The sequence below is a fragment of the Berghia stephanieae genome, chromosome 3 (genome assembly GCF_034508935.2).
Source record: "Berghia stephanieae isolate SIO BIC M18660-M18661 chromosome 3, UCSD_Bste_1.3, whole genome shotgun sequence".
In the NCBI taxonomy this organism is placed as follows: domain Eukaryota; kingdom Metazoa; phylum Mollusca; class Gastropoda; order Nudibranchia; family Aeolidiidae; genus Berghia; species Berghia stephanieae.
The window spans coordinates 57,774,689-57,793,499 of record NC_088362.1 but is presented as its reverse complement, the minus strand read 5'-3'; the positions used below and the strand labels follow the sequence as shown (position 1 = coordinate 57,793,499).

Below are 18,811 nucleotides of genomic sequence, written 5' to 3'. Positions count from 1 at the left end.
TTTGTAATTCACCATCGTCCTCTTAATTTAGAGAGACATTAAAAGAAAAAACACAAAAATGTATACATGCTGTTCTACTTCACCGAGGTTGACATCTCCATTAAATTACATATGCAGACAGAGAGAGAGAGAGAGAGATACGTATAATATAGGTACACTGTATAAAATATACCTTTCCATACTATCCGGTTATTTCACTTATCCGTTTTGGCGATTCGGTTAGACGGATAGTTCGCCAAATCGATTTTTTAATTATTTTTTTTTATTTGGGTAACAATATGATGTTAAATTCTATTTTTTGGTCCCCTCTGTTTTATTTTTAGCGTGATCTATCACCTTTCTCATTAAAAACAGCTTAAAGCAAATTAATTACTTGAAAATGAACTGTCTATTTATATAAACTGTTATAATCTTGTGATTTAATCTGTCTATGAGAGGGGGGGGGGGGGGGGGAGCAAGAAAGAATGCAAACGGGAATAATCATCATCATTATCATCATCATCATCACCATCAACAACATTATTATTATATCATTATTATTACATTTATTATTATATCATTATTATTATTATTATTATTATTATTATTATTATTATTATTATTATTATTATTATTATTATTATTATTATAACTATCAATATTGCTATTATGACTTTTATTATCATCTAATTATACTTTTTTTAAAAAAATTAAAAACGAATGATACAATGTAAAATGAACAATAACGACAAAGTGACAAGACAACAGACTTTTGGAGCCAAGAAGCCAGAGAGTTAGAAGACCACCACCACCACATCCACCATCCATCCACCACCGCCAAAACTAAACCAATCTATCTATCTATCCATCCATCCGTCCACTCGATTGGGAATGGATAAAATTAATGGATAATGGGCCGGAATGGGGCTTCAATCATCCATTCACTCATCTGCGACCGCCGCCTGCCTGGCATGCATCATGAGAGAGGAAGGAGAGAAGAGAGACAGAGAGAGACACACACACACTGAGAGAGATAATAATAAATTCCCATTTGCAACAAAGCGAATTTGCCCGTAGGCGGAATAAAAATGGGAAAAATATAGTATAAGGGGGAAGCACAGCTTGTGTCGAGTATGTCAGTTGTGAGAGACAGGCGCAGGCCACAGAGGAGAAAATGAGAGGAGTGGAGAGAGACAGAGAGAAGAGAAAAGCTTGCTTGCTTGCTTGCTTGGCTAAGGGTAATCTATAGCCCACGGCCCGAAAATCAATACTAGCAAGCATAGAGGAGGGCTAACACAAGGCTTATCACAAACTCTCTGGCTTGACGGTCCTCGATTGAGGCTCGGTCGGGGAAACGTATCGTCAATAACGATATACATAAATATCGATATTACGACAGGTTATTCTTAGCATCGGCGAACTTATTAGACGGTTTAGATGATTCCCATGCGTTAAAATGCGACAATTTTATTAAAAAATATATATCGATATAAAACAATAAAACCTTAAAAAAGAAATCGCGTCCGCAATGAGTAATCGTGTTGGTGAAAATAGTACTGTGTGTGTGTTTATTTTTGTGCGTCATCGTTTATCGTCCATCGATATATTTTACGTATGCATTTTATTTAATCGTAACTTTTAACAAACCGTAGATATAGACTAAACATAATTCTTTTAAAAGAACAATAGTAATATCCAAACGTTAAAAAGATTTGTTGATTATTATATCGATATCATACGTAGGTACAGAACAATAACTAAAAAAAGAATATGATTACAATTCGATTCAATAATATATCGATATATATTCTGACGTCTACAGTTAAGTTGTATACAACAAGATATGAAGTGAAGAGAAAAGTGCCAGAAGACAATAGAGAATAAAAATTTTTCGCGGCGGTGGTGGGGTTTGAACCTGCGACCTTATTGGTACGACAACTCCGCCTGGCAGGTGAGAGCGTGGCTCTACCGTGTGAGCTATCCACGAACACTAAAATATTCGTTTCAAACCCAAGTCATTTCTAGATCCCTCGCTCACCCACTTCTTGAGACCGCCGATTCGTTCGCACACCACCATCGCGAAGTAATTTTGACCAGCAGTTAAGCTTAATAGCCAATATTCTCAACACAAACATATAACATAGAAACGATTGAGACATTGAGTATGCTCCGGTGTATGGGGTGAATTTTAAATTCAGAAAAGTGAGTGGAGCAGGCACTTATGTTGGTAACAACAAGATATGAAGTGAAGAGAAAAGTGCCAGAAGACAATAGAGAATAAAAATTTTTCGCGGCGGTGGTGGGGTTTGAACCTGCGACCTTATTGGTACGACAACTCCGCCTGGCAGGTGAGAGCGTGGCTCTACCGTGTGAGCTATCCACGAACACTAAAATATTCGTTTCAAACCCAAGTCATTTCTAGATCCCTCTCTCACCCACTTCTTGAGACCGCCGATTCGTTCGCACACCACCATCGCGAAGTAATTTTGACCAGCAGTTAAGCTTAATAGCCAATATTCTCAACACAAACATATAACATAGAAACGATTGAGACATTGAGTATGCTCCGGTGTATGGGGTGAATTTTAAATTCAGAAAAGTGAGTGGAGCAGGCACTTATGTTGGTAACAACAAGATATGAAGTGAAGAGAAAAGTGCCAGAAGACAATAGAGAAATAAAAAAATTTTTATTCTCTATTGTCTTCTGGCACTTTTCTCTTCACTTCATATCTTGTTGTTACCAACATAAGTGCCTGCTCCACTCACTTTTCTGAATTTAAAATTCACCCCATACACCGGAGCATACTCAATGTCTCAATCGTTTCTATGTTATATGTTTGTGTTGAGAATATTGGCTATTAAGCTTAACTGCTGGTCAAAATTACTTCGCGATGGTGGTGTGCGAACGAATCGGCGGTCTCAAGAAGTGGGTGAGAGAGGGATCTAGAAATGACTTGGGTTTGAAACGAATATTTTAGTGTTCGTGGATAGCTCACACGGTAGAGCCACGCTCTCACCTGCCAGGCGGAGTTGTCGTACCAATAAGGTCGCAGGTTCAAACCCCACCACCGCCGCGAAAAATTTTTATTCTCTATTGTCTTCTGGCACTTTTCTCTTCACTTCATATCTTGTTGTTACCAACATAAGTGCCTGCTCCACTCACTTTTCTGAGTTAAGTTGTATGTAACCAGACACAAGCGGTCGGTCGATTATTCGAGTTTAATGCAGTTTTACTTAAAGATATCAATAACATGTCCTTCTCTCTACAAATTCTATTGAATAGATCGTGATGCCGTACTCGGAATTTAAAATAAAAATAAAAAACAAGCACGTATTAATAATTTTGGCCAGAAAAGTCGTCCTTCAAATATAAATTTTTAATACGTGTATTTTCAGACAGGGTTGCCAACTCTGGAGAGAAAAAAACTTACTGAACTTTTATGCAAACACATAGACCGACCCTTTTATGAATGCTGAACTTCAGTTTAAAAAAAGCCATTATTATGTACTTACTTTCTTTTCAGTTTAGCAGGTGATTGGAAAATATGAGGGTTTATAAAAATATACTGAATTCCGTAAATATACGGAAAATTGGCAGCTTTGTTCGGAGTATGACAGTATTGCTGTGTCACTTATGGCAAAAAGTTGGGGGGTTTTTTCGTTTTTCTTTACTTTGGTAAGTCTCGCCATTATTTTAAAAAAAAATTGATGATAAAAACATTCCAACACATTTATAAAAAAATGTTTATTTCAGTTTTGGATATGACCAAACAGTAGGCTACTTTGCGTTCCCAGTACATATTATTATGCAAGACATTTCCCTCCAATAATATTGGAAATATGTTATTTCAAATCCTCAAGCGACGTCTATGACTGGTGATTAAAAGGATATTGTACCTCAAACGCTCCTTGTATCTGCCCAATCTACCAGCTGTATAGATAGAACGAAGATGACGTCATTCGGGTCTTTGTTATTGTTTTTTGCCATCCACGTTTATGAGTAATTCTCACTAAACTGTATTAACCAGACTATAAACGTTCAAGGTTACACACAGTTTGTGCGTTGATCCGTTATACTTCCGGATGGCAATGTTGTGAGCTTCTTAGCCAAGCGCATACTATCTATATATCTATGGTTATCAAGAATGCAAACGTTATGTTTCGTCAAAAATGAGACGTTGTGTTAAATCCGTCAAACAACTTTACAACATGACGGTATAGATAGTATGCAGATGACGTCACTCAGGTCTTTGTTATTGTTTTTGCCATCCGCGTTTGTGAGTTGTTCTCACTAAACTGTATTAAACCAGACTATAAAAGTTCATGGTTACACAGAGTTTGTGTGTTGGTCCGTTATACTTCCGGATGGCAATGTTGTGAACTCCTTGGCCAAGCGCATTCTATCTATAGATAGTATGCAGATGACGTCACTCAGGCCTTTGTTATTGTTTTTGCCATCCGCGTCTGTGAGTTGTTCTCACTAAACTGTATTAACCAGACTATAAGAGTTCATGGTTACACAGAGTTTGTGTGTTGGTCCGTTATACTTCCGGATGGCAATGTTGTGAACTCCTTGGCCAAGCGCATTCTATCTATAAACTTTTATACAAAGATAAAGACTAAAACCACTGAACCAATATTGAAAATGAGAGAGAGAGAGAGAGAGAGAGAGAGAGAGAGAGAGAGAGAGAGAGAGAGAGAGAGAGAGAGAGAGAGAGAGAGAGAGAGGGAGGGAGGGAGGGAGAGAGACTGATCTGATAATCAAGCAAGATTTAGTTAATGATAGCATTCTTACAATGAGGAGAAAAACGACTTGAATTAGACGAAGTGATTAAATAAAAAAGACGGTTTTACAATTTCAAATTATGACCGTTGAAAAACGTCTTTTTTGTTTTGTTTGTGTTTTTTTCTTATTTCCCCTTCATATTATTATTATTATTATTATTATTATTATTATTATTATTATTATTATTATTATTATTATTATTATTATTATTATTATTATTATTATTATTTTATTATTATTATTATTATTATTATTATTATTATTATTATTATTATTATTATTATTATTATTATTATTATTATTTTCTCAACTGTAGATCGGAATTATCATTTTTTATGAGTATGAATATATCAGTTCAACTCAAGGAATTTACCCAATGGAAACCGTACGGTGCTCTTATTGGCTAACCAACCAGCGGCCTCGATGAGAAAAATATCCGCCATTTTGCTGTTGGCTGGGAATCGCGTTACTATAGTAAACAAGCGCTGATCGGCCGTTCATGAAAACAAGTTGCTGCTCGCTCGTTTAACTCAAAATTATTCAAAACGATCTCTCTAAAATGATATAAATGTGACTTCTTAAGGTTTTCTTCACGGTCAAAACCACACAACATTCTATTAATGATTACGTCCGAGGCAAAAAGGAATATTGACAGGTCGACCGAGAGTTGAACTCGTGAGACGACAAACATCAATGGGAAGTGTAGCGAGAGTCAAGCTATTGTTTGTCTTGTCCTATTCTATATAGAGAAAAGGATAAATAGTATAGCCTCGTGTGTGAGTGGTTGCGTGTCATAGTCTTGTTTTTAAATTGTTTCTGTTGTTTATGTGTGTAGTGATGACTCTCTCACACTCAATTTCAATGCCGAAAGAGGAATTCCCGCACACAAGAAAGGGGAATTGGGGTGGTATTTGGCATACATATTGTATAGTATCTAGTTCTAAATAGATAACTGATTAGAATTATATTATGATATATAAACACAATGCCAAATACAATTCCGAAGTTTCCTTATTTCAAATGAAGTAAAGCTCCAAAACCTAATGGTAGTGATTGTAGTACTGAGTGTTAGTGAGGTGATGTGGTGTTGTTGGTGGTTGTAGTTGTAGTAGTAATAGTGATGATGATGTGGTTGTGGTGATGATTGTAGTTGTAGTAGTAGTGGTAGAGATGATGATGTGGTGGTGGTTGTAGTAGTAGTGGTAATGGTAATGATATGGTGGTGGTGGTGGTTGTAGTAGTAGTGGTCGTGATGATGATGTGGTGGTGGTGTTTGTAGTAGTAGTGGTAATGATGCGGCTATGTGGTCTAGTAGTATGACACTCGCTTCCGGATTGGAAGGTCCTGGGTTCGAGCCTCGCGCTCGGCGCATAGTTGAGTCCTTGGAAAAGGCTCTTTACTCACATTCTCTCACCGTACTCAGGTGTAAAATGAGTACCTGGCCGTTAACAGAGTTGTCTTTGTCCGAAAAATGTAATATCGCCTAACAGGCGTCATGTCCCGTTCTACATGTTAAATGTTGACCAGGGACCCCTTGTAAAGCGCTTTGAGCACATTTAGTAGATATTGCACTATATAAAGCTCAATTAAAAAAAAATATTTCAATGATGATGATATGGTGGTGGTGGTTGCAGTAGTAGTAGTGGTAGTGATGATAATGTGGTGGTGGTTGTAGTTGTAGTAGTAGTGATAGTGATGATGATGTGGTGGTGGTTGTAGTAGTAGTGGTAGTGATGATGATGTGGTTGTGGTGGTTGTAGTAGTAGTTGTAATGGTGATGATATGGTGGTAGTGGTGGTTGCAGTACTAGTGGTAGTGATGACGATGTGGTTGTGGTGGTTGTAGTAGTAGTGGTAATGGTAATGATATGGTGGTAGTGGTGGTTGTAGTAGTAGTGGTAATGGTAATTATATGGTGGTGGTTGTAGTAGTAGTGGTCGTGATGACGATGTGGTTGTGGTGGTTGTAGTAGTAGTGGTAGTGATGCTATTGTGGTGGTGGTTGTAGTAGTTGAGGTAGTGATGTGGTGGTGGTTGTAGTAGTAGTGGTGGTGGTGGTTGTGGTAGTAGTGGTAATGATGATGATATGGTGGTGGTGGTTGCAGTAGTAGTGGTAGTGATGACGGTGTGGTTGTGGTGATTGTAGTAGTGGTAGTGATGATGATGTGCTGGTGGTGGTGTAGTAGTAGTGGTAGTGATAATGATGTGGGGCTGGTGTTGTAGTAGTAGTGTTAGTGATGATATTGTGGTGGTGGTTGTAGTAGTAGATGATGTGGTGGTTGGAAAACACATTACAGGTTATTATAATACATGATTACACACATTCTCTAACTTCATTTTTTGACAGCTTCGTTGTGCCATAAATATACGCAACAGTTCTGAAACATTTTATTGTGGATTTTGATATTGTTTGTTGTTTTTCTTGTGTCGTTATGTTGACATAGATACCGAATGAATGGTAATTACTACATTCTCAGCCAACAACAAAATGGCACTGAATGCTTTCATTGGTGGACACTTTTTAGGCTTCGTACGTATTCTCATTCGTTTAATTCTATGGTTCAACTACAAATCCACATATCTCATAAAGCAGTGTACGAAGTACAACATAATATAATTTATTTTGGAACACACTATATGGAAACCTACTAATACCGCGCTATACAATCGACCACACGGCGAGAACTGGACGATGAGACACTGAAAAGCCATTATCTACCCCGAGCAGAGCCTCAGCAATTTCCTCTGACGCAGATGTTTTTATTATTTTTTTCCCCCCGCTACTAGCTCTCCCAGCAAGCCAATACACCGCGACAACCTGTGTGTTTCCTAGTCATTAAACGCTGTGTGTGTGTGTGTGTGTGTGTGTGTGTGTGTATTCGCGTATACACACACGCACTTCGCATAACCGAGTGTGACTGTAAAGAGTGAAGTGTGTACGTATGCGGTTCGTGTGTGCGTGTGTGTTGGGGCGTGCTTGGGTCGTGGTGCGTGTTATTTTTAGACAACCCTATCAGTCTTCCCTTCTAGCTTGAACAAAGAGTGAAGGGAAACCGAGCGAAGAGCGTCGAAATAACGAACGTACGAACGGAACCAACGCTATAAGGACGGAGGGAGGAGGGAGAGTGCAGCAGAGAGTTTTGTGCTGTATGCATACTACGTAAAGAATGGTGAGAGGAGGGAGGGAGTAAAGAAAATAGAGGAGAATGTTTAGTAAGAGTAGGAAAATATATAAAGGAGGCTATGAAATATGAGGTAGATGAGAGTCCGGGGGGAGAAAGAGAGAAAGAAAATGGTTAGCACATTTATTTTCACATTAAGGGAGGTGTTGAGGGGAGGGGGAGATATATGAAAGCGAATTACAAATTGAGAAAACGAGACTTTTACAATGAAACTATTCAAGAGATAATCGTTCTAATTAATTTACTATTTGCATTCGGCTATATAGATATCGCGGACACTGAAAACAAACAAAAAAAGGTCCAACTTCATTGCTTGGAAGCCGGTTGAGGAGTAGCAAGTTCACCGCCGCACTCTGGAAAAACACGTATTTAGAAATTAGGCCAGAAAACGCGTCCCTCAAATATCGATCGATTTTTTAAATCGACCCTCATTTTAGCAAATAATATCAATCCTCTCGAGTGTCTTTTTTTTTTAAATTTTTTTTTTTTTTTTTTTTTTTTTTTGCCAAATTTTTAAATACGTGTTTCCAGAGTAAGGCAGTTTTAAGTGGCTAAACCGTGTGAATAATATTTTTTCCAATATCGGAACATACTTCTTTAAATATAATTATTTGACAGACTGAAATACTATCCTAGCTTTATAATCTATTTAATTTAGCATTTAAAAAATGACTAGGGTTGTGGTGGTGGTGGGGGGGGGGGGGGGGGGGGGGCAGAGTCAGGAGGGAGGGAGAGAGAGGGAGGGGGAGGGGGAGAGAGAGAGAGAGAGAGAGAGAGAGAGAGAGAGAGAGAGAGAGAGAGAGAGAGAGAGAGAGAGAGAAATCAGATATGAATTCATATTAATGCTATGAAATGCAGTAATTCAGAGTTCTAACGTTTTATTTTTAATTTTAACCAAATGGATGTCTTAATGAGGGGTGGAAGAGGGGTAAAAAGCACGTTGTGAACTAACGAGTGAAGATATTTTTACAAAATGTTTCATGTATGATAAACGACAGACAAAGTCGAAATTTTGTCGAGGTAAGACAAAAAACAACCCAATACAACAAACTTATTCAGGTAACAGACCCCCCCCCCCCCCCCCCCCCCCCCCCCCCAACCGGCCAATATAAATAGATTCTAAAAAGACAGATAATATTAACAATCGTCAAATGGAAAAAAAAAAAAAAGGCCGTCGGGTTTGACCTCTCTACTGCTGACCTATCTTTAAACAGCCATTGTTATTGAAATGAAAGAGGTCTGAAAAGCCGGCCGGTATGTATGTATTTTTAAAAGGGGGGGAAGCGGCTTATTACAGGGATATGTCGTTTTAAACGGGTGGTCTCTAGGCGGACTGTAATTACGTTCGGGGGAAACCAGCTGGGGCGAGGGGAGATTCTCTCAACTCGGTATAAATTATGGCGAAATGAGGGCAAATATTACAGTATAGTGTTCCGTGTGTGTATGTAATCTGTGTGTGTGTCTGTGTGTGTATGTTTGTGAGTGGTATGTCGTGTGTGTATGTGTGAAAGAGTATCAAAGAGAGAGAGAAACTCGCGAGGGAGAGCGTAATATAGAAAGATAACAAGAAGAAGAAGAGAGTTCGTTATCGTATTTATTATTTATGTTGAACGCTGAGAAAATAATATTGAACGCGAGTTTACTCGTCGATTCCAGTTATTAAATTAAATTGGATTGAGAAGAAAGAAAGATAGTAAAAACTCATACTGCCGTTGTTAGTTGACGATGATGATGAATATGATGATGATGATGAAAAAAATCAAGCTATATCATTAATATGGAAAACGAGATAATGAGAACAATCGGAGTTCTGCTACAAACTACAAATAATGAATTTTATATGTTTATTTGTGTGTGTGTGTTGAAAAAAACTTATACAGCGCAATCAATATCAACTAAAATGGTCTCGAAAAGCTATACAAATGGTGCCAAGCAAACAACGTCACTACCACATCTTATTCATCTGTAGCATTTCATTCATCCTGTTTGTTCATAAAAGGGGAAACCCGAAACGTCCATTCTATCTGTTTTCGTAATTAAATTGAAGCTTACCTTCAATTCCACATTGTTATAATTTATCAAGCAAACAGAAACACTTGACGTCAAGGATGATTTCATGACGCCTGTGAGACGCGATATCCATTACTATAATTTCCCCCCGACAAAGACAACGCTGTTAGATGCGTACAGGGTACACCTTACAAGAAAGCGAGCATGTAGTCTTTTCCAAGGACTCAACAGCTGGACTCGAACCAGGAACCTACGGATACGAAGGCGTGTGTCAGACCACGAGGCAACAAACAGTATTACTAGGAATGCCCTTTGCTTTAAAATTAAAAATTAAAAAATTTTAAAAAGTCAGAATATATTTTCTCGTAAAGACCATACATAATATTTGAAAATACTTCGCTCTTCGTCAAATTATGGTGACAGAATGCGAGTATGGAGTCTTTTCCAAGGACTCAACAGCCGGGCTTGAACCAGGAACCTACAAGTAAGAAGGCGAATGTCAGATCAGGAAGAAGAAACACCATTACTAGGAATGCCTTTGGCTTTTTTTTTCTTTTCTTTAAGCCATAATATTTTTTCTCGTAGAGGCCATAATAGTCTACAACAAAGTCTAGGTCTACTTTGTATAAATTGCCACCAAGAGAAAGATGGGATAAGAAATACACAAGATTATGCAAACGCTATCACGTTGTATCGGGCATTCGTCACCAGGTCGTGGACGCGAATTGAGATACGAGGTTTATCGTAATATAAATAAATATATATCAAATCGAGAATTCACATAAGATGTCATCACCGCCGTCAGCTGGAATGTGAAGCGACAGTTATGATTTCCATCTCGTTTAAATCCGAGTTGCGCTTTTTTCCATGTTAAATGTTCCTATTGGCCAGGGACCCTTTGTAACTCGCTTTGAGCACCCTTTGTGGAGGATATTGCGCTATACAAAAGCTCAAGTTTGTTTTGTTTTGTCTTTTGTTTGTTTTTTTTTCTTAAGTACGGCAGTTAACTGGTTAAAGACACTATGAAGGGAGACACAAGTACGCTCCACGCAAGTTCACAGAAAAACTTACACACTAGACCAGACCCATGTCTCTCGACTCTCAGAACGACGAAGGCAAAGCCAATCGTATGCCCGCGTCGGAACGTGACTTGAATGGATAATAAACGTAAAGGTGAAAATTAAAACGGGCAAATCCGGGACAAAAGGGATTGGATGGATGGAGGAATATGTAAAGACTAAAGACCTAAAGCTAACAGAGAGAAAATTAATACAGGCTAAAAATCAGCACATCGTAAAATAATTCAGACACTTTACAATTCAAATAAAACGCGTTGAAATTAGCTGCGGCCTATGACAAAGATATCTTAAACAGGAAACAATTTGAGACTGTTGTTCTCAATGAAAGAGTAGTCAATGAAATAGTATTAAAAGGATCCTTTAAATTCAGGGAGGCAAATATTTACTAACTTTGACGCAAACACATCGACCGGCCCTTTTCTGAGTACTCAGACCTGCCAACCCTTCACATTCCAAAAGTGGAATCCGAATGCCTAAAAACAGGAATTTGAGACATAAAATAGGAATTTCACCTTTTTAACAGTACTGTACCACTGAGCCACGCCGTTGCCCCGCAAGACAAGGACAGACAGAGAGAAAAGGACTGCAGATTAAGAGGACACGACAATCTCAGAAGCCTCCACATAGTACATGGGAATCCGTATGGTCCGAGCTCCAGAATGAGAATGCAGGTAATAGGACACATAAAAAAAAAAAATCAGTGTGTAGCGCCGTGGTCATGTCTCATGTGTACACACTACTGAACGAACACCAATTTTTTTAAAGTTGTACTCACCGATTTGATTTCTAAGCTTTCCTCTCCGGGCTTGCTAGATTGTGACTGTAATAAAAAGGTGGGGGGAAATTAATAATAATAATAATAATAATAATAATAATAATAATAATAATAATAATAATAATAATAATAATAATAATAATAATAATAATAATAATAATAATAATAATAATAATAATAATAATAATAATAATAATAATAATAATAATAATAATAATAATAATAATAATAATAATAATAATACAGAAAAGTGAGTGGAGCAGGCACTTATGTTGGTAACAACAAGATATGAAGTGAGTAGAAAAGTGCCAGAAGACAATAGAGAATAAAAATTTTTCGCGGCGGTGGTGGGGTTTGAACCTGCGACCTTATTGGTACGACAACTCCGCCTGGCAGGTGAGAGCGTGGCTCTACCGTGTGAGCTATCCACGAACACAAAAATATTCGTTTCAAACCCAAGTCATTTCTAGATCCCTCTCTCACCCACTTCTGGGACCGCCGATTCGTTCGCCCACCACCATCGCGAAGTATTTTGACTAGCAGTTAAGCTTAATAGCCAATATTCTCAACACAAACATATAACATAGAAACGATTGAGACATTGAGTATGCTCCGGTGTATGGGGTGAATTTTTAATTCAGAAAAGTGAGTGGAGCAGGCACTTATGTTGGTAACAACAAGATATGAAGTGAGTAGAAAAGTGCCAGAAGACAATAGAGAATAAAAATTTTTCGCGGCGGTGGTGGGGTTTGAACCTGCGACCTTATTGGTACGACAACTCCGCCTGGCAGGTGAGAGCGTGGCTCTACCGTGTGAGCTATCCACGAACACAAAAATATTCGTTTCAAACCCAAGTCATTTCTAGATCCCTCTCTCACCCACTTCTGGGACCGCCGATTCGTTCGCCCACCACCATCGCGAAGTATTTTGACTAGCAGTTAAGCTTAATAGCCAATATTCTCAACACAAACATATAACATAGAAACGATTGAGACATTGAGTATGCTCCGGTGTATGGGGTGAATTTTTAATTCAGAAAAGTGAGTGGAGCAGGCACTTATGTTGGTAACAACAAGATATGAAGTGAGTAGAAAAGTGCCAGAAGACAATAGAGAATAAAAATTTTTCGCGGCGGTGGTGGGGTTTGAACCTGCGACCTTATTGGTACGACAACTCCGCCTGGCAGGTGAGAGCGTGGCTCTACCGTGTGAGCTATCCACGAACACAAAAATATTCGTTTCAAACCCAAGTCATTTCTAGATCCCTCTCTCACCCACTTCTGGGACCGCCGATTCGTTCGCCCACCACCATCGCGAAGTATTTTGACTAGCAGTTAAGCTTAATAGCCAATATTCTCAACACAAACATATAACATAGAAACGATTGAGACATTGAGTATGCTCCGGTGTATGGGGTGAATTTTTAATTCAGAAAAGTGAGTGGAGCAGGCACTTATGTTGGTAACAACAAGATATGAAGTGAGTAGAAAAGTGCCAGAAGACAATAGAGAATAAAAATTTTTCGCGGCGGTGGTGGGGTTTGAACCTGCGACCTTATTGGTACGACAACTCCGCCTGGCAGGTGAGAGCGTGGCTCTACCGTGTGAGCTATCCACGAACACAAAAATATTCGTTTCAAACCCAAGTCATTTCTAGATCCCTCTCTCACCCACTTCTGGGACCGCCGATTCGTTCGCCCACCACCATCGCGAAGTATTTTGACTAGCAGTTAAGCTTAATAGCCAATATTCTCAACACAAACATATAACATAGAAACGATTGAGACATTGAGTATGCTCCGGTGTATGGGGTGAATTTTTAATTCAGAAAAGTGAGTGGAGCAGGCACTTATGTTGGTAACAACAAGATATGAAGTGAGTAGAAAAGTGCCAGAAGACAATAGAGAATAAAAAATTTTTATTCTCTATTGTCTTCTGGCACTTTTCTACTCACTTCATATCTTGTTGTTACCAACATAAGTGCCTGCTCCACTCACTTTTCTGAATTAAAAATTCACCCCATACACCGGAGCATACTCAATGTCTCAATCGTTTCTATGTTATATGTTTGTGTTGAGAATATTGGCTATTAAGCTTAACTGCTAGTCAAAATACTTCGCGATGGTGGTGGGCGAACGAATCGGCGGTCCCAGAAGTGGGTGAGAGAGGGATCTAGAAATGACTTGGGTTTGAAACGAATATTTTTGTGTTCGTGGATAGCTCACACGGTAGAGCCACGCTCTCACCTGCCAGGCGGAGTTGTCGTACCAATAAGGTCGCAGGTTCAAACCCCACCACCGCCGCGAAAAATTTTTATTCTCTATTGTCTTCTGGCACTTTTCTACTCACTTCATATCTTGTTGTTAATAATAATAATAATAATTTACGAAACAAACATCAATAAATTACAGATCTAAGGAAAATCAGGATCAGAAAAAGAAAAAGAGTCCAAGTGGACGACTGATATTTTCCTTTCCTTCAGTGTCTAGATGTGACAGACAGAAATTAATTCGGATTTTAAAAAAAATAATCACTAGTGGCGAGAGAGAGAGCGAGCCCCACACCAAAAGTATTGCAAATGGACAAATTAGGGGGAGCAGGCAAGATGAGAATCTGAAAAAGTACGTATCAAACAGTGCCGGATAAAGAAAGAAAGAAAAATAAATGGAAAAAAAAAACATGCCAAAAAATAAAAAATCTGCCTCTGGATTATTTTTTTTCTAGTTCGTATTATATAGCTTTTTCTGGCACTGTTTGATACACACTTTCTCAGATTAAAAAAAAAAAATTCCTATAGGGTTCCAAAAGTATTGCATGACGACTAGGTTCAAATATACAATTTGAAATCTATGTGGATTACAAGGTACGGTGAGGTGCTGTGGACAAACTCGATCGGGTGTGTGACGGTGGACAAAGTACACGACTAGAGATATGTACTAAAAACAACTCCATGTCATTGGAAACAAAGTACATTCCAATATCAAATCGACATCTTATCGAGATTTGTTTTTTTTTAATAAAGTGGTTGCAATCATGTTGTAATCGTGAGATAACCCACTTGTCGCATCCACTTCGATACGACCTTTTGTCCCAGTCCCAGTCTCAGTCTCACGCGAGTCTACAATTACCAGCTGTTAGCCAATTAACCAGTAGACTTTTTTTGACCAATCAAAACATGGAATTCGTGACACACCTTCCCAGTTGCTCAGAGAAACATAGTTGGTTGTTTATAAAACAATAACGTGAATGAAACGGACCTCTGTCTGACCGTTGTTTGTTTTTTTGTTTTTCTTTTAATGGGTTTTCCGGCACTCCCAACACATTAAGGTCATATCAGCGCCAGTAAAAAGGAAGAAAATGGGAAAGTAAAAAGTTCTAGAATTACAATTAAAGCACCCAAGAAAAGGTACGACAAAGGGGAATTGGTTCAAATGGGGAACAGATGTAAATTCAAAGAGCACACTATTAAAGTACGTTGGAGATCACCTAAAAGTCTCATCCAGACACAAGCACAGGACCCCACTAAGAGGAATACACTCAAATGTTTACAAAACATATAGTAAACAACACAATACAATGCATAAAAGAGCGATGATTTACAAGGAAAAAATGTCTCCCAAGACTATACATTTGACTGTTTCCCTCTCAGCCAGGGTATACAACCAGGGCCAGGAAAAAACCAAGTAATCTCATTCCAAGTCAAAGACAGAAAGCAAGTTGGAAAACAGATATAAGGGGATAGAAGACACTGTAAGTACCTCCCTGCCCACTATGGGAGGTCAGGAACTCCATCCAGTCTGACCGATGTTATTGTTTCTATATCGCCAGATGGGTGGCTAGTTATCACACATTTTTCGATCGATTATTTAAATGACCGCATCATCTTAGCAAAAAGGCATTTTTAAAACACATTACTCCTACGTAAATAGTAAAAAAAAAACAGTTTTACAATTTAAGATTTGCCAGTAATACTGCGCTCATTGGCAACTGTATAACATAGGCTGTACGGAGCAATTTCGACCCTCAACCTCTTTTTTATTATCATTTTATGTTGTTGTTCTTGTTTTTTGCTGTTTGAAAGAACAGATAAGCGAGAGGAAAAGCTTGGTAGCTCTACGAATTTTTGGCTTCAATTGCAGAGCTGTATAAAGACATTAAATTCAATAAAACTTGTTGAAAATGAAGTTTGAGTGCCACAGTGAGACCACAGCACATTAACTTAGCAAGTTGAAGCGTTATCCAACCTGGTAAGGAGAGATTGGTATGTTATGAAGTAAGTTATGGTGCCTACACTATTATTTCCACCCTGAAAACTAAGACATTTTCCAATATCATGTAGGCAGGACTGGAAAAGAAATAAGAAAAAAAAAAAGTAACTCACTTGTGTTGATCCATGATCGGAGGAGATGGAGGGGGCGGGGGATGGCTGTTTGGGAGAGTTGGTAATCATATTCTGCATTTGCTGTAGTTGGGGGGTAAGGGCTCTCCCGCCTGCAGGGGACACCGATGGTGCAGGATGTTGCTGTTGTTGCTGTTGTGGCTGCTGCTGATGGGACGGGGGCATATACATCGGGGATTGGTTGTACATTTGATTGGCCATCTGAAATCGAGATTAATGATGAAGGCGTCAAATTAATAATAATCGATTACATACTCAAATCTACGCATTGAAGAGGGTGGAAGGGGGGGGGGGGGGGGGGAACCAACCAAACAAAACAAGAAACCCTATCCTTGTGAAAATCAACTGTCTCTCAACTGACAGGATCGGAAGAACCACTAATAATATTTAAAGATCTCACACATCATTTCATTAAATACTATGACGAACACTTAGTCGTATCCTCGACGACGAGGGAATTGACAGTTTACAAATAAGTCAACCCAGGCTGTTCTGTCGTCGCGCGGACGAACTCCAAATCACAGGATCTCACCAAGAGGAACACACTCAAATGCTTACAAAACACGATAATAATAATAATAATAATAATAATAATAATAATAATAATAATAATAATAATAATAATAATAATAATAATAATAATAATAATAATAATAATAATAATAATAATAATAATTTTAATAATCAAATAAATAAATAAATAAATATATAAATAGTACAATAACTACAGTACCAACAGAGAGATGATTATAAGGAGAAAAGAAAAATCATCTCCCAAAACTAAAACCGTACAAAGGTAGAAAGCAACTTGGAAAAGAGATCTAGGGGGTTAGAAGGCACAGCAAGTGACCTCCTGTCCACCATAGGAGATCAGAAGACCCCACCCCAAAGAGCTGGAAATTCCACCGATAACAAAACGTCTCACAGACCTGCCTATTTGGAATTGGAAAAAAATTTGTAAGTTTCAGGGGTAATAAATAACATAGTAGACATTATAACTACCCTTAAAAATTATCAATATGTGTTTAAATACATTAAAGTAATTCTTTAAAATCCGTTTTATACTATATATACTGGCAACACAACTTCGTTTTCTAGACTTAAAAATCTTTATACAAGTGTCAAATAGGACCCCAAAATTCGTAGTTCTAAGAAATTTTCGTAATCGTAGGCAGGTCTTGTCTCATCAAAACAAAAGCACAGTGGTGATACCAGGGCTTATTTTCTGGACGAAGATGCTCCATTATTCTCCAATTCAACGTTCAAGGAATACACATTCATTAGCACGAAAGCAGAAAGAAAGAAAAAAAACAAAACAAAACAAAAATAATGAAAACAAAAATAATGTAGTGGAAACGAACCGTTTAAATCAACCGGCATCGGCCAATTGTAATTGTGTACCGATTGACACTTGACATCTGTCACTCAGAATTGTGTCAAGTGTGTCAACAAAATGCTTTTTTTTCCTTCTTCTTTGGATAAGAGCATCCATTCCTTTCCCGTGCGTTTATAATAGATTATGCCTACGTTTTGTTTTGATATTTCAAAAGCTTACAACGAATGATTCCTGAGCCGACAATAACGTACCAACACAAAAAAAAAACAAAAAAAAAAAAAACAAAAAAACAAACAAACAATGTGTAACCTTGATCATTTATAGAGTGATTAATAAAGAGAACTACTCGTAAAAATGGCTGGCTAAAAACCATAACAAAAACCCGAGTGCCGTCAACTTCGTTCTACCTATACTTTTATTCCTGAATTTCTTTGCAGAAGGTGCTATAGATGATATAAGTTACCAACACACAGAACTATGTGTAACCATAAACGTTTATCTGCGAATACGCTTCAACAGTCGTTACGTCACTTCCCTCGTAATGACGCATGGTAACTTAGTAACTGGCTCTAAACAATCGGAACAATGGCGGACGCCCTTATGATATGAAATATTTCTCCGACGAGCATAAAAGAGTATCCAGAGGGGGAAAAAATAGATAACTGATCATGTTTTGACTTTACATATTCTGATCACAAAACATTTAAAAAGTTCTGAATAAAAAGTACCGATTTTCTTTGTTTAGAACCACGATGGCCGCCATTGCAGGGCGACGTGACATCAGACTATTGAATCCAATTGAAAGAATTCAGGGAGAACTATCATTAAAATGGCTGTCTAAAACCAATAACAAAGAGCCGAGTGACGTCATTGTCATTCCATCTATACAATATCATATATTAGTAATTTTACCGATGAGTGTTTTGACTCGAAAGGCATCGTAAATTCGAGTCCTTTTCTATCGGATCAAATAATTCCATTATAACTGTAACACCGCTCTCCTCTTTGTCTCTAATGAAATACAGGTCAGATAAAATGTGATATCTGACCCATTGATAAAGTAGTACACAATGGGAGACATCTATATTCATAGATAGTTCGAATATGACGTCATTCATGTCTTTGTTATTGTTTTTTGCCATCCACGTTTATGAGTAATTCTCACTAAACCGTATTAATAAGACTATAAACCTTCAAGGTTACACACAGTTTTGTGTGTTGGCCAGTTTTACTTCCGGATGGCAATGTTGTGAACTTCTTAGCCAAGTG

The 18,811-nt window shown here is 38.0% G+C and overlaps 1 protein-coding gene across 4 annotated transcripts in view; it reads right to left on the bottom strand.

The window, feature by feature from the left end:
- Positions 1-18,811, bottom strand: part of LOC144968074 (AT-rich interactive domain-containing protein 1A-like) — an 82,264-nt gene that overhangs the window by 41,142 nt on the left and 22,311 nt on the right. For all 4 annotated transcript variants that reach the window (XM_078906051.1, XM_078906052.1, XM_078906053.1 and 1 more), the window contains 2 exons: positions 16,189-16,407; positions 11,810-11,854 (listed from right to left, as the gene is read on the bottom strand). In XM_078906051.1, the coding sequence (XP_078762177.1) occupies positions 11,810-11,854; positions 16,189-16,407 (264 nt within the window). The remainder of the gene's footprint in view (positions 1-11,809; positions 11,855-16,188; positions 16,408-18,811) is intronic.